The 13,591-nt window shown below is 39.0% G+C and overlaps 1 protein-coding gene across 4 annotated transcripts in view; it reads left to right on the forward strand.

Annotated features, from left to right (window-relative positions):
* The window catches only part of akap6 (A kinase (PRKA) anchor protein 6), a 303,452-nt gene that overhangs the window by 252,070 nt on the left and 37,791 nt on the right, over positions 1 to 13,591 (forward strand). For all 4 annotated transcript variants that reach the window (XM_052026999.1, XM_052026993.1, XM_052026990.1 and 1 more), the window contains exon 13: positions 12,748 to 12,963. In XM_052026999.1, coding sequence (XP_051882959.1) covers positions 12,748 to 12,963 — 216 coding nt within the window. The remainder of the gene's footprint in view (positions 1 to 12,747; positions 12,964 to 13,591) is intronic.

The raw sequence follows: 13,591 nt of genomic DNA on the forward strand, positions 1-13,591 counted from the left end.
GCAGGCTTCCTGGATCCATAACCAGATAATGAATCGCAACCGAGTCCAGTTTCCTTGATCTTTAATATTTTTGTTAGTCTTGTTCAAACAAGAACTCTTCCAGTAAAACTTTGATTCTGTTTGCATAATATTTTCAGTTGCAAGAATGACGGCTTAACAGTCTGTTGAATTTCTTCACTGAAATTTCCTTACATTGTTCAAGTTACTTTTACTTATTGTGAAATTATCATGATTATTGGAACCTGTCACATACAGTGTCACAATCAAAGTTAAGCAAAACTCCAAAAATAGCTGCACTGGTAACCATTTGTAATATCTGCAGTTATGGTGGGTCATAATGTATTGCTGACATATCTGAGCAGACAGTCTACCAAATAGAGACACCACTGGAAAATGAAAGGATCAGAGAGCAATTCAAATGCAAACCAGGTTTCCATTTCTTCTGCTTATTATTAAGAATGATACATTTCCCAACGCATGTCAGCAAAAGGATTATAAAGGGCAGCAATAAATAAAATGGAACAAGAGCACTTGCTGTGAGCAATTACAGCTCAATGATTTATTTTCTAAACTAAACCAACCCCTTAACAAACCTTGATATAATCGGAGTAAAAGTATGGTGAAATAGAGGCAATCATAATCATGTTTTTCATTTAAATCTGGGTTTAACAACCTAAAATATGATTTTCACAAGGCATGCTGGATGTTCAAAGAGCGATTTTGCTTCTCCTTACCTGCTGGTAATGGAACAGGAGAGAAGTTAAAATGGGAAGACTCCATTTCCCACTAATCTGGGATTTTAATGCTGTTGGTTTTGATAATGATTAAGGTTTCCTTCACCCTCCTTACCCACCATCCAATCTCTTCCTCCAAGATCTAACCTGCTATAGAAAGCTTTTGGTAGAGGGCAATCGGTAGTCTCCAAGCCATCCAAGTTTTATCCTGTTCTATAGACAGCTATTGCTTACCAATAGATAAAGCTGTGCAACTAACCAGTGGCCTGTATTCAGCACTCCAGCATGGGATTGCCATTCTCTCTTGTCACACTTGCTTCCCTTTGGCAGTTCAAATCCTCTCAAGGTTACAATGGACAAAGGCATGATGATTAGTGTTTAAAGATGATTAATATTACATAATTTACCTAAATTCTGAAGTGTATTATGTTGATGGCCTTTAATAATAAAATAAATAACCTGCATTTCTGCAGTGTTTTTCACATATGCAGGATGCTTGCTGTCTAAAAAGAGTATTTTGACATGTAGTTATGATTGTGAGATTGCTAAATGTGGCAGTCATTGTGTGCACAGCAGGCTGCCATGAACAACAAAAAAAATATGATCAATTAATCTGTTTTATTGATGTTGTTTGATGGGATAAGCGTGCACCAGGACATCTCTCCTGTTCTACCTCAAAAAATAATGCGGTGAAGGGTCACCTGGAAGAATAAAGCAGATCTCAAAATTCACTGTGTACAATTTCACAAACAAGGATCTGATCCCTTACCAGGAGCTTCAGAGCAGAAGGGCAGAAATGGAAAATGAAGGGAGGAGACAATATAGAGAGTCCCTTTTTGGCAGGGTTGTTAGACAACACATCAGGATGCACTCCCAGTAAACACAATCACACTTTTTAATTTTCACCATTCCTCTGTTGCTGTCTATTACAATATCCACTTGACCACAATGAAAAAAAATGTTCCTATAGAGCCTACATTCTACATGAGATTTATACATCAAACCATTAAAAGTACCATAGAAATATCAACTCATCACCTTTGTGTATTTGCTAGGCGCTGGCTTCCATGTACATTTGCTCCTACAGAGCTGGCTTAAAGAAGCTGCACATGGCCATGGAAGGCCACTGACTTCAGGAGAAGTAACCACCCAGGAAATAGGACAATGAGTCAGAGCAACCCTGATCCTGGAAACCCAACTTTCAACTGCAACCTTTCGCACTGAGCAACAGCCTTCTAGGCAATGGTCAAGCAGATTTATGAGATCAGAAATGATGTCATCTTGAGAAAAAATAGTTACCGTGTGGTTCACAGAGCTCCTGCTACATCTCTGGCTCATGTGTAAACAATCCCAGTAGCTCATTGGAGGAGAAATTGCTGGAGTACTGTGACAATGTGCAAGTCATGGCGATGGCACAGTGATTAAATTACTGGACTAGTAATCCAGGGGCCTGATCTAACAATCCTGAGTTTGTATGCCAGCATGGGAGCTATGGAATTTAAATTCAGTTAACCTAGAATTAAAAAAAATATAGTCATGAGTAATGACTACTACAAAATTTACCATGTTATCATAAAAACTCAGCTGGTTCACATCTGTCCTTCAGGAGAGGAAATCTGCCGTCCTTACCTAGTCTGGCCTAGATGTTACTCCAAACCCATCAATGTGGTTGATTCTTGAATGGCATGAGTGAGCCACTCAAATGCACCACAACTGCTCTGGTGAAACAGAGAAAGAATGAAACTGGATAGAGCACCCAGTGTGGACACTTGACACCAAATTCAGATACTGCTAAGTCACTCCCTGACCAGTCAACCTTGCAAAGTCCTCCTCACAAATATCTGGACTTTGCTTTCTAAATTTAGAAAGCTGTCCCACTGACTAGAGAGTAGCATCAGGCATAACGATAAATAATGATGTTCCACCCTGATGAATCAGCAACATAGGACTACCTATGTGCTAAACAGCAAATACAGCATGCAATAGATGAGCTAACCAATCGTGTGAACAATGGATCAGTTCAAAGCTCTATAGTCTGCCACATCTAGTTGTGAATGACGTGGGTCAATTAAACAGAAAGCTGGAGAAAGAGGTTACAAGAACATCTGCAAAGTCCTTGCCTGCCTAACATCTCCCTATAACTCAGGCCCTTGAGTCCTGGCAACATCCTTGTAAACCTCCTTGGCACTCTTTCCAGCTTAATGGTGTCCTTCAGGGTGACAGGGTGACCAAAGCTCTAAGTGTGGTGTCACCAACGTCTTGTACAACTGCAACATAACATCCCAACTCCTATACTCAATGCCCTGACTGATGAAGGCCAGCTTGCCAAATGCCTTCTCCTCCACCCTGTCCACTTGTGACACCACATTTAGCGAATGATGTACCTGTAGTCCTAAGTCCCTCTTCCACAATATTCCCCAGGGTGTGACCATTCACTATATAGGTCCTACCCTGGTTTGACTTCCCAAAATGTAACACCTTGCACTTATCTGGATTGAACACCATTTCCAACCCTCGGCCCACTTACCTTGCTGATCAAGACATGCTGTAATTTTTGATAACTTCCTTCACTGTCTACAATACCACCTATTTTAGTATCATCTGCAAATTTACTAACCAATAATATCCAAATCATTTGTATAACTAATGAAAAACAAAAGTCCCAGCACCGATCCCTGTTACACACCACTAGTCACAAGCCTCCATTCGGAGAAACAACCTTTCACCATCACCATCTGCTTCCTACCATTGAGCCAATTATGAATCCAGTTAGCTAGCTCTCCCTGGCTCCCTAGTGGTCTAACCTTGCAGACAAACCTTCCATGTGGGATCTCAGAATTGTTGATACGCAGTTGTTGGTAATATTCAAGACAGAGATTGCCAGGTATTTTGGAAACTGGGGGTTCTGAGGAAATGGGGATCGGGCTGGAAAGTGAACTCAAAATGCAGGATCAAGCATGAAATTATTGAATGTCAGAACAGCCTCTTTCCATCCCTTGTTTCCATCTGCTTTCTCATGCACCAAAATAAACTAAAATTAAATATGTTAGAAGGATAGATTTAAATAACATTCCATTGAAGACCAATGAAAATAATACATTTAAAAAGGAAGTGACATCCTAAGGTCTAATTCTAAAAATCTGTCATAAAAGAAATACTGAGTGCATTGTGCCATCAATGTAATGGTATCTGTTTTGGTCAGTTACAACGAGATGGAAAGGCCTGTGGAAGTTGGAAATCTAAAACAGTGTTGAAAACAGAAAATGGTGAAGTACTCAGCAGGTTGAACATTATCTGTGGAGAGAGTAATGTTAATTTGTGTCTCTTTTCACAGATGCTGCCTGAGCTCCTGAATTCTTTAAGCATTTCTTGTTTTCATTACAGTGGGAAGAAAATTCTCATTTGCAAATAAAGACTGTGCACAGACAACTTGAACGTAAAGGAGAGTAAGCACAGCATTTAGAAAACTTTATTTCAGGTGCTTACTCGTTAAGAAAATCCAAGCTAACTGAACTAATATTTCTCTTCACATCGATGGCATTACTGTGGAATGATTTTGGTACAGAGTCTTTGTTTTCACAAAATAATGAGCATTTGTTTTTAATGTACAGTACAGATCCATTTTAAAGTATCAGAGGGCACCTCCACAGCACACGTAGTTCACCAAAATGTAATGTTATCCAGAATGCATTGCATGTAGCAGTCTTCAAGGTGGTAAAAAAGATATTACAAACTAAATTTCCTTTTAGCACAGCAGTGCATGGCTAAACTCATGGGCCATGATTGTGCTTGTAATAAATGATTTAAACTCACTATTAAAATAGTATATTTCTCCTTTAAGGAAACTTAAGGAATTGTAGATGGAAATACATTACTGTCTAAAATTGAATAATACACTACAAAGCCATATTTGGCAATAAATAAATGGGGAATTTATCATCTATCTTATTTAAAATTCAGAAATGTTAAAGGTACGCTATTCTCTTATTATAGAAATAATGAAATTCTACCTATCATAAATTTATGGAAATTTGAAATATTACAAAAGCAATATATCAACAAGTAGAATATCCCTGTAAATATCTTCCTGCTGATGTATAACTCAACACATTCTGCAAAGGAGTCAAATAATTGTTCTGTAAACCTTCATTTTGCAGCTGGCTTATGCGGATTGAGTGCTAGTTGCCAAGATAAATCTTTACACACTGCACCAATAATCCAAATACGTACTGCTGATTGAGATTCCTTGCTTTAGCCCTATAGTGCGCTCTGTTAATTTTTTACATAAACACTGCACACATGCATTGAATTTTTCTCTATCCTCACCCTATTAAATTTAATTCTAGTTCAGTAGTGACACAGTGTTTAAGTTACAGGACTAACAATCTGGTCTAAGAATCCAGATGAATAAAAAGTAGGTCTTAGCAATGATGACCAGGAAACTACGAATTGTCCTTAAAACCCCATCTGATTGAAATATGTTCATCAATGGAGGATATCTGTTGCCCTTATGTGGCCTGGCCTCTATGTGACTCCAGACCTGCAATAATGTGGTTGAGTCTGTGATGCTCCTTGAATTGGCCTGACAAGCCACACAATTGTATTAAAACCGCAAAGTCAAAACAAAAGAAGGAATAAAAATGGGCAGAATACTTGGCACTGACTGAAGTGCCAATGCCAACTCCTCTTCACAAATATCTGAGGAATGATTTCAAAATTGAGAGAGTTGTCCCACAAACTAACTGAGCAACATCCTGACATGGCCATACTCACAGAATCACACCTTACGGGATCATAATTCCCAAACCCCTCCAGCATAATCCCACAGCCTGTCCTGTCCCACCAGTAGGGCAGACCCACCAGAGGTGGTGACACATTGGTTTACAGACAGAAGGGCCAAGCCCTGGAATCCTCAATTATGACTCCAGATCCTATGAAGTCTCATGGCAGCAGGTTGGACATGGCCAAGATAACTTCTTCACGATTATCACCTACCGGCCTTCCTCATGAATCATTGCTCCTCCATGTTGAACAACCCTTGGAAGAAACACTGAAAGTAGCAAGGATATAGAATGTAACTGGATGGGAAACTTAAATGTCCTTAACCAAAATGGCTTTGTAGCACCACCATTGACCAAACTGATGGACTCCTGAAGAGTCCTGAGACTGGATCTGCAGCAGGTGGTGGGTAAACAAACACAAGGGATAAACCTAATAGATCTCATCCTCATCAATCTTGCTGTTGCAGATGCATCGTCCAGAGCAGTATAGATAGTCCTTGTGGAGGCAAAATCCTATCTAGGACATGGGGTTGCCTATCATGACTTGTGGCAATACCATGATGCTAAATGGAATATACTCAAAATCTGCAGCTGAAAACTGGCATTCACAAGGCATTATGGACCATCGGCAGCATCAGAAATGTATATCATCACAATCTGTAACCTTGTGACCAGGCATATCCCTCACTCTACCATTATTAATGAGTCAGGGGTCAACTCTGATTCAATGGAGAGTACAGAAGAGTAACCGTGAGCTGCATCAGTCAGCATAAAAACATATGCTAACTTGTGAAGCTGAAATACAGAATGACCTGCATGTTGAACAACAAAAACAACATGCAATAGACATAGCAAAGCAATTCCATAATTATTAGATCAGAATCAAAGCTCTGTAGTCCTGCTATATCTAGCAGTGCAGTCCTGTAGTCCTCCTATATCTAGCAGATGGTAGCTAAGATGATTAGGAGGCTCCAAAAATGTCCTTATCTTTATGTTGGGTTCATGCATGAAGACAGACTAAAGTTGCTGATCCATTTTGGTGTCTTCCTGAGATCCTCACCATCACAGAAGCTAATTTGATTCCCTCCATGTGATATTAAGAAACAGCAGGGAACACTGGATCAAGCAAAGACAGTGGGACAAGAGAACATCATGGCTGTATTATTTAAGGGCTGCACTCCAGAACCAGCTGCTCCGGTATGTTTACAACACAGTCATCTACCTAACAAGATGGAAAATTGTCCACATATGCCCAGTTCTCACAAAGCAAATCTGGCAAAGTAATGAGAGAAGTCTTCAACAGGGCTATCAAGTAGCAAGTACCAATAACTTGAATGCCAATGCCTACTTTGAGTTTTGCTGGGACCATTCAGCTCCAGACCTTATCACAGTCTGGATCAAGATTTCCAGCTTTGAGGTGAGACTGACAGCCCTTGAAATCAGGTAACATTTAACCAAACAGATCATCAAGAGGCCCTGGTAAAACTGAAGCTTCAAGGGGAAAACACTCCAATGTTTAGGGTTATGCCTTACACAAAGGAACATGGCTGTGGTAACTGGAACTCATTCAGCCCTCTGCCAGAACACTGCTACAGGAGTTTCTCAGGGTAGCTTCCTTGGCACAACTATCTTCAGCTGCTTCATCAGGCACCTTCTTGAAATCATCAGATCAGAAGTGGAGATGTTCACTAATGACTCTATTTGGAGTTCCTCAGCAAACAAAGCAGCCCATTCTGCCTGCAACAAGAAATTCGGGCATGGGCTGACAAGTCACATGTAACATTCACAAAATATGCCAGGTAATGACCACCTGCAACAAGAAGGGGTCTAACCACCCACCCTTACTTTCAATAGCATTACCATCACTGAGTCCCCCATCGTAAACATCCTGGTGTTACCATTGATCAGAAATTCAACTTTACCAGTCCCACATAACCTTTGGCTACAAGAATGAGTCAGAGATAGGGTATCCTGAACAGATGTCTCACCTCCTCAAACTCCAATGCATTTCCATCATTTACAAGGCACAAGTCAGATGTGTAATGAAATACTTTCCATTTGCCTGGATAAGGCTAGCTCCAATAATGCTCAGGAAGTTTGACACTATCCAGAACAAACAGTCTGCTTGTTTGGCTGTCCCATCCACCACCCTAAACATTCACTTCCTCAACCACTATTGCTGCATTGTGTACCGTCTACAAAATGCATAATGTTTACTTCCTCCGCTACTCCAACGGTATCTCCTAAACCTGCAATCTCTGACTCCTAGAAGGGCAAGGACAGCAGGCATATTGGAATACCACCAGCTAGAGATTCCCATCCAAATCATATACCATCCTCTCTTGGAAATATATTGCTGTTCCTTCATTGTCACTGGATCTGTTTCCTGAAAAACCTCACCCAACAGCACTTTGGGATTACCTTAACCACAATGACAGTATCATTTCAAGAAGATGTCTCACCACCTTGGGAAATCAGTGATCAATGTTGGCCTCATCTGTGATGTCCACGTTGCGAACAATGAATAAAAAATAAGTAAGCTCAGTATACCAATGATTGACGTATTACTCTTATGTTTTGCAATAATGATGGTTGTGCTTGTAAATTATTTTAATCATATAATTTAGGCTTATATTGTCATGTTTTCAGAAATATGTTAAGGCATCAAAGAGGTTAACTATATTTAATGTGTAAGTCACATTTTCAGTTCCAGCATCAGAGTTCTCATGTGATAGTCATGATGGAGTAGCCTTCTTAGAACTCCTGTACTCAATTGTGTAGTTATGGTCTATTCCCATATTCCCTCTCGGCTGTACCTCCTTCTTCACTTCATCTCCATTTTGATAGGAAAATAGAGGAGTGTGACACTAGTGAATGCTAATGTTCTAAAAGATCCAACTTCCCTCAATCAAAAAGAACAAAGTTGGATGCAGATACAACAAGTAATTAGTTGGGGAAATTAGTATTGCCTTTATTACAAAGGGGGTAAATTATAAAAGCAGGGGCACAAAAAGATTATCCATCTTTGTATCCTTAGTGCCCCCATTGATTTGATATTGTTCATAGTGGTTTGTAATCTGTTGCTGGGGTACACACTGATGGAATTTCTTGGTTCCAAGTGCAACCTTCTCAATTTGTACATACTTCTGCTTGCTCTTGAGAGAGTGAGAAGGGAAAATGACAGATTTCTCTTGCCTATCATCTATCACATGGCTTATCGTTGCATCTCCACCATTTGATGCATCACATACCAACTTCAACTCACACGTGGAATTATAGTGAACGAGGAGAACTTCACTTTCTATGCTTTTGTCATATTCATCATATTGAGCTTTGTCATCCTTGCACCTTACTGTCTGCCTGCACTGCACTTTCTCTGTAACTGTAACACCAGATTCTGCATTCTGTTATTGTTTACTTTTTGTACTACCTCAATCTACTTATATATGGAATGATATGTCTGGATGGCATGTGAACAAAAGCTTTTCACTATATCTTGTTACAATAGTAAACCAATTACCAACTACAAGATCTGGTAGGAATTGCATGCAGTACTGCACCATCATTAACAATTAACTTAGTTCTGCTCCATTTTTGGGCTTTGGCATATTGGTGACGGCCTCTATTTTTTCTTTCACTGGTTGTAAGCTTTTGCATCAACTTTCAAATCAAGGGATACTACATCTCATTGCAAAAACATGCATTTTCTTCAGTTCAGCTTTACATGGGGCTTATGTAATCTCTTGAACTCTGTCTTTGTCAACTTTCCTTTGTGCCTAAGCATGGGAGAAGGCCAATTTTGTGAATATCTGAGATCCTGCTAACACTGTAAAGTGGGTAGTGGATATTATTTGTCATCTGCAGCTTGATTTAGTGTAACCTTGTAATTTCCATGCAGTTGTATCATTTTGTCTGCCATGAGGTTCAGCCACTATTAGCTTACTCATTCTGGTGAGCTTTCACAAGTACACTACTTTGTTCCAGACTCTCAAGTTTATTCTCATTCTGATTCTTTACAGCATAAGGTACTGGTCTGGGCTTACAAAAAACTGGCTTTGGTTTGATGTAAATGTGTGCATTGTGCCCTATTATGCCATTTGCTGTCTTTAAACATATTGCATCCTTCCAAAAATGTGCCAAGATGAGACTTGTCAGTACTGAAAACATACTTCCAATCCAGCCTGAATTGTGTCAGCCAGTCCTTCCCTACTTAAATCAACCTATTTTCAATGTTTGCGATAGAGACAGATAGCTGTACTTACTGTTCATTGTGCTGCACTGTGCACTCCATTTGTCCTAATGTCTGTGAAACCACACTAGAGCAGGTTTTCCATGTGGCTCTACTTTTATCAATGATGTCTGGCTGAAGTTGCCAGAGTAACTGTCCTTGATTCATTATCAAATAGTCTGTGGCAGTATCATTTCCCATGTCAGTCCATGGTCATTAATCAACTCCTTTACTTGAAAGTCCATCTGTTTGCTGCTGTTACTGGTTATGACACAGATATTATATACTGCAATTCCAGTTCTTCATTGTCTGAAACAAGTCCCAAATTATGAAGTACTTCCTTTTGTTATTGCTTTGAACTGCCAGTGAATTTGCATTTGATCCTTGTCTGGGCTTTGGACCTGCAGGCTTCTGAAATGTGACTTTGTTTCGGCCACTGAAAAACTTGGCTGTTCCAGAATGAAAAGATTGTGGGGCATGATCTCCAGGGTAGTAATAGCAAATGACTGAACTGGTCTCACCGCTGTGCTTTAGATTTAGTTTCATAGCTTTGGACCTTGCTCCGCCTCTGTAACTATAAATTGCAGCTATACCAGTTGCATGTGGTGGATGACGTTCTCAAGATTTCTTGGATACCATTTCCATCAACTCAATAATTTAACGTGTAAATTCAAAAGTCAGGTTTGGTGTGTTCAACAGCTTCAACTGAATTAATTCATCTAACAGTCTACACATACACCTACTACATAAGGTATAATCTAAAAAGGTAAAAATAAAATTACAATGCAATGATGTTTCACTCTATTTCTAGTACCTAATGCCAAATGTATAGCCTTCAGCTGTTCCTAACAGCTTCAGATTAAAGTAATCTTCCAGCTTCTGCACAGCATCTTTAAACAAGACATTTTTTGTCTTACATGGCACGAGAAGGTTTGAAAGCATGCCATAATACTTCTTGCCTAATTTCTGTCAGGTGTATTTTTATGCTTGCATGTCACATCGAGGGCTCTGGCAATATCACCTTTTCTTCACCCTCCACATGATTGTTTGCTTTAAAGAACATGCCTATTTGTTTGATGTACAAGCTGAATTATCTTACACGCCGAGACTTGTGATATTGTGTCAGAGCAGCCGTATTATTCCAGTCCTATTCAAAAGGGATATGGCTAAATTTGGTGCATGTGATAATTCTGTGATGCCCAGCAACACTTTACCTTGCCATTTTGGCTTGCTGTGCTGTGCATTTGTATTAGTCCACACAGAGACCTTAGACAAATGTGATTCAATGAGAGTGTCAACAGGTAAACACCACAAAAAATCAGTTTTGTTGCAAAAAGATCACCTGAAATCTATCAAGTGAGAGCCATCAATGTCCTTCAATAATCCCAAAGATAAACTAGAAGAGATCTCACCCTTATCGCCAATTTGTCATGGCTGGATTGTAATGATAGCAATCTGGCGGCTTCAAACAGAAGTATTGACCAGCTGCAGCTTGAATGTTAGTACATTTGGGTCGTATGTGCCTGCACACTGCATCACGGAATGACACAACACACATGGGGGTGAGATACAGGTGCATCTGACCCACACTCTGTGCTTAGACTCACTACTGAGTCCAGGGATGCAACTAGCACAGCCCTGTTTATTTCAATGTTGCTGTTGAACTTTACTAAAAAGGGAAATTAATTTTACTGTTTGAATTAATTTACATAAGTTGAATGTGGTTTAATTTTTTAAAATTGTTGTTAATATTTCCTACTTTTTGATGACTCACATGAATTTCAGTTGTTTCTAAATACTTCAGATCATCAGAGACTGTTAAAAAAAAGTGGTAAAGGACTTTTAACAACACAAGATATGAGAAGGTCATTAGGGCTACCATAGATGGGACTTACAGGTCACCATTTGCAGGTCACCCTGCCTTTGTGGAATGGCCGCAGCAGTGAGACCAGCAGGATATTGACAGCTGCATGGTCTTAAAGGACCAGTGTGACTGCAGACATCACCAAGAGGTGAATGTGAAGCAGGGTCCGAGTCCAAATTGACCCAGCCCAATACTCTAAGGTAAAGGCTCTCTTGTGTTATATCAAAAGAGATAGTAGTTTATTTAGAAGGTAGAACACTTAAATTATTCACTTGCATGATTTTCATGTTCATGCTAAAACTGAGAGTTCCCATCTCTGTCATTGTTTATTTGTTATTAAGCTGGCACTATTATTATTCTCCTGTCCAAGATTATCACAAGATGGCCACACATAAATACACAGGGAACATTTTGTGCATGCACATGGAATTCCACTGGTCTCTGGATAACCTCATAGGCAGGCTATAGTTTACTAAAATGAGTTATTCCATGCTTTAAGTAAAATCTACATTAAGAGAATTTGATACTGATTATTGTTTAAATTAGGATTAAATTTCAGATGATTGCTTGGATATTTGGGAAAGTTAAATGTTTTATTCTATTATCTTGAGTGATAATTATTCTGTTCAATGGAGTGATCATTTGCACAAGTGAAAAAATAAACCCAATACACAGACAAGTCATTATTTCACGGTTGATAGCAACAGCGTGTATTCTCTGGAATTAATATAAAACCTATCTGCTTTAGTTTCCACAGATTATTCTCTCTCTTATGGAATCTTTAATCAAAGGCAGCAAATTCTGGTGTTCTTTCACACCTGAGAAAGATTATGATAACTTGTTCTTGATTTAACAGAACAGTCTTTACGTGGAGAAACTTAAACTTGAAGAGTGCCCCGTAAATATTATTCAGTTACAACTAAAGTAAATTGTTTCTAATATAAATTAGTCAGAATCTATGAATTTTATTAATCCTGCAACATGCTCTCTAAATAAGCACCCTGTGTCTGATTTTTTTGGATGGCCATTGCCATGTTTTATTTTCATTCTTCTCATTTATATTATGTCAGTTGTTGTAACAATATTGGAATGAATTATACAAGATAATACTTGTCACTAATTTTAATAATTTGCTTTTAGTCACTATGCTCTGAAATTAAACAACGCCGGCGTGGCATAATTTCTGTACTGCACTTATGCCAACGTCTCCTCGATGACACAGATGCTAATTGTTTGGAAGCTGATCGTCAGTCAATGCAACTTGTTATTGTGAACCTGGAGAGAAGGTGGGAAGCCATAATAATGCAAACTGTCCAGTGGCAGAACAGACTGCAAAAACAACTAGGAAAAGAAAAGGTAAGATTTTGATACAAGATAACTATAACATGAAATATTACAAAATACAGAAATGTAAAAGATTCTGCAATCTATTTGACTGAGATCAAATTTCTCTGTTTCTCAAATATTCAGCCATTCTTCCTTACATTCTCCACACCAATTTCTAAACATTGTACAGGAGATCAAATATTTAAGCAGAAATGTAGACGATATCAGAGCGCTACATAGTATATAAAATAGAACTGGGAGAAACGTTTATATTATATTGTCTTTTCTTCAGCCCATCTCTGCCTTGGCTTAGTATCTACAAACAGTTCCACTGATACCACAGTTATTACTCTTTGTTCAGTAGATGAGAAGATTTGCTTTAATGATACAGTGTGACATGCACTACTTCTTATCTCAGATAGCTTGCCCAAAGCAGCAAACTGGACAGCTACAGGATGTCCATGGCTGAGCATGTCAATCAAGACTTTGATTTAAATCTTGTTCCTGCTAATTGAATGCCTCGTGTGAGTGCTACAGGCTATCAAGTTATCTAGATATTAGCTCTTGATCTCTGTAATGATTGTTGCATATCACTATTTCTCTGCCAAACCCACAAGCAACCAAGATATTTGTACATCTCCATTCACATCCCTGATAA

This window comes from Pristis pectinata, chromosome 1 (assembly GCF_009764475.1).
Source record: "Pristis pectinata isolate sPriPec2 chromosome 1, sPriPec2.1.pri, whole genome shotgun sequence".
Taxonomy (NCBI): Eukaryota; Metazoa; Chordata; class Chondrichthyes; order Rhinopristiformes; family Pristidae; genus Pristis; species Pristis pectinata.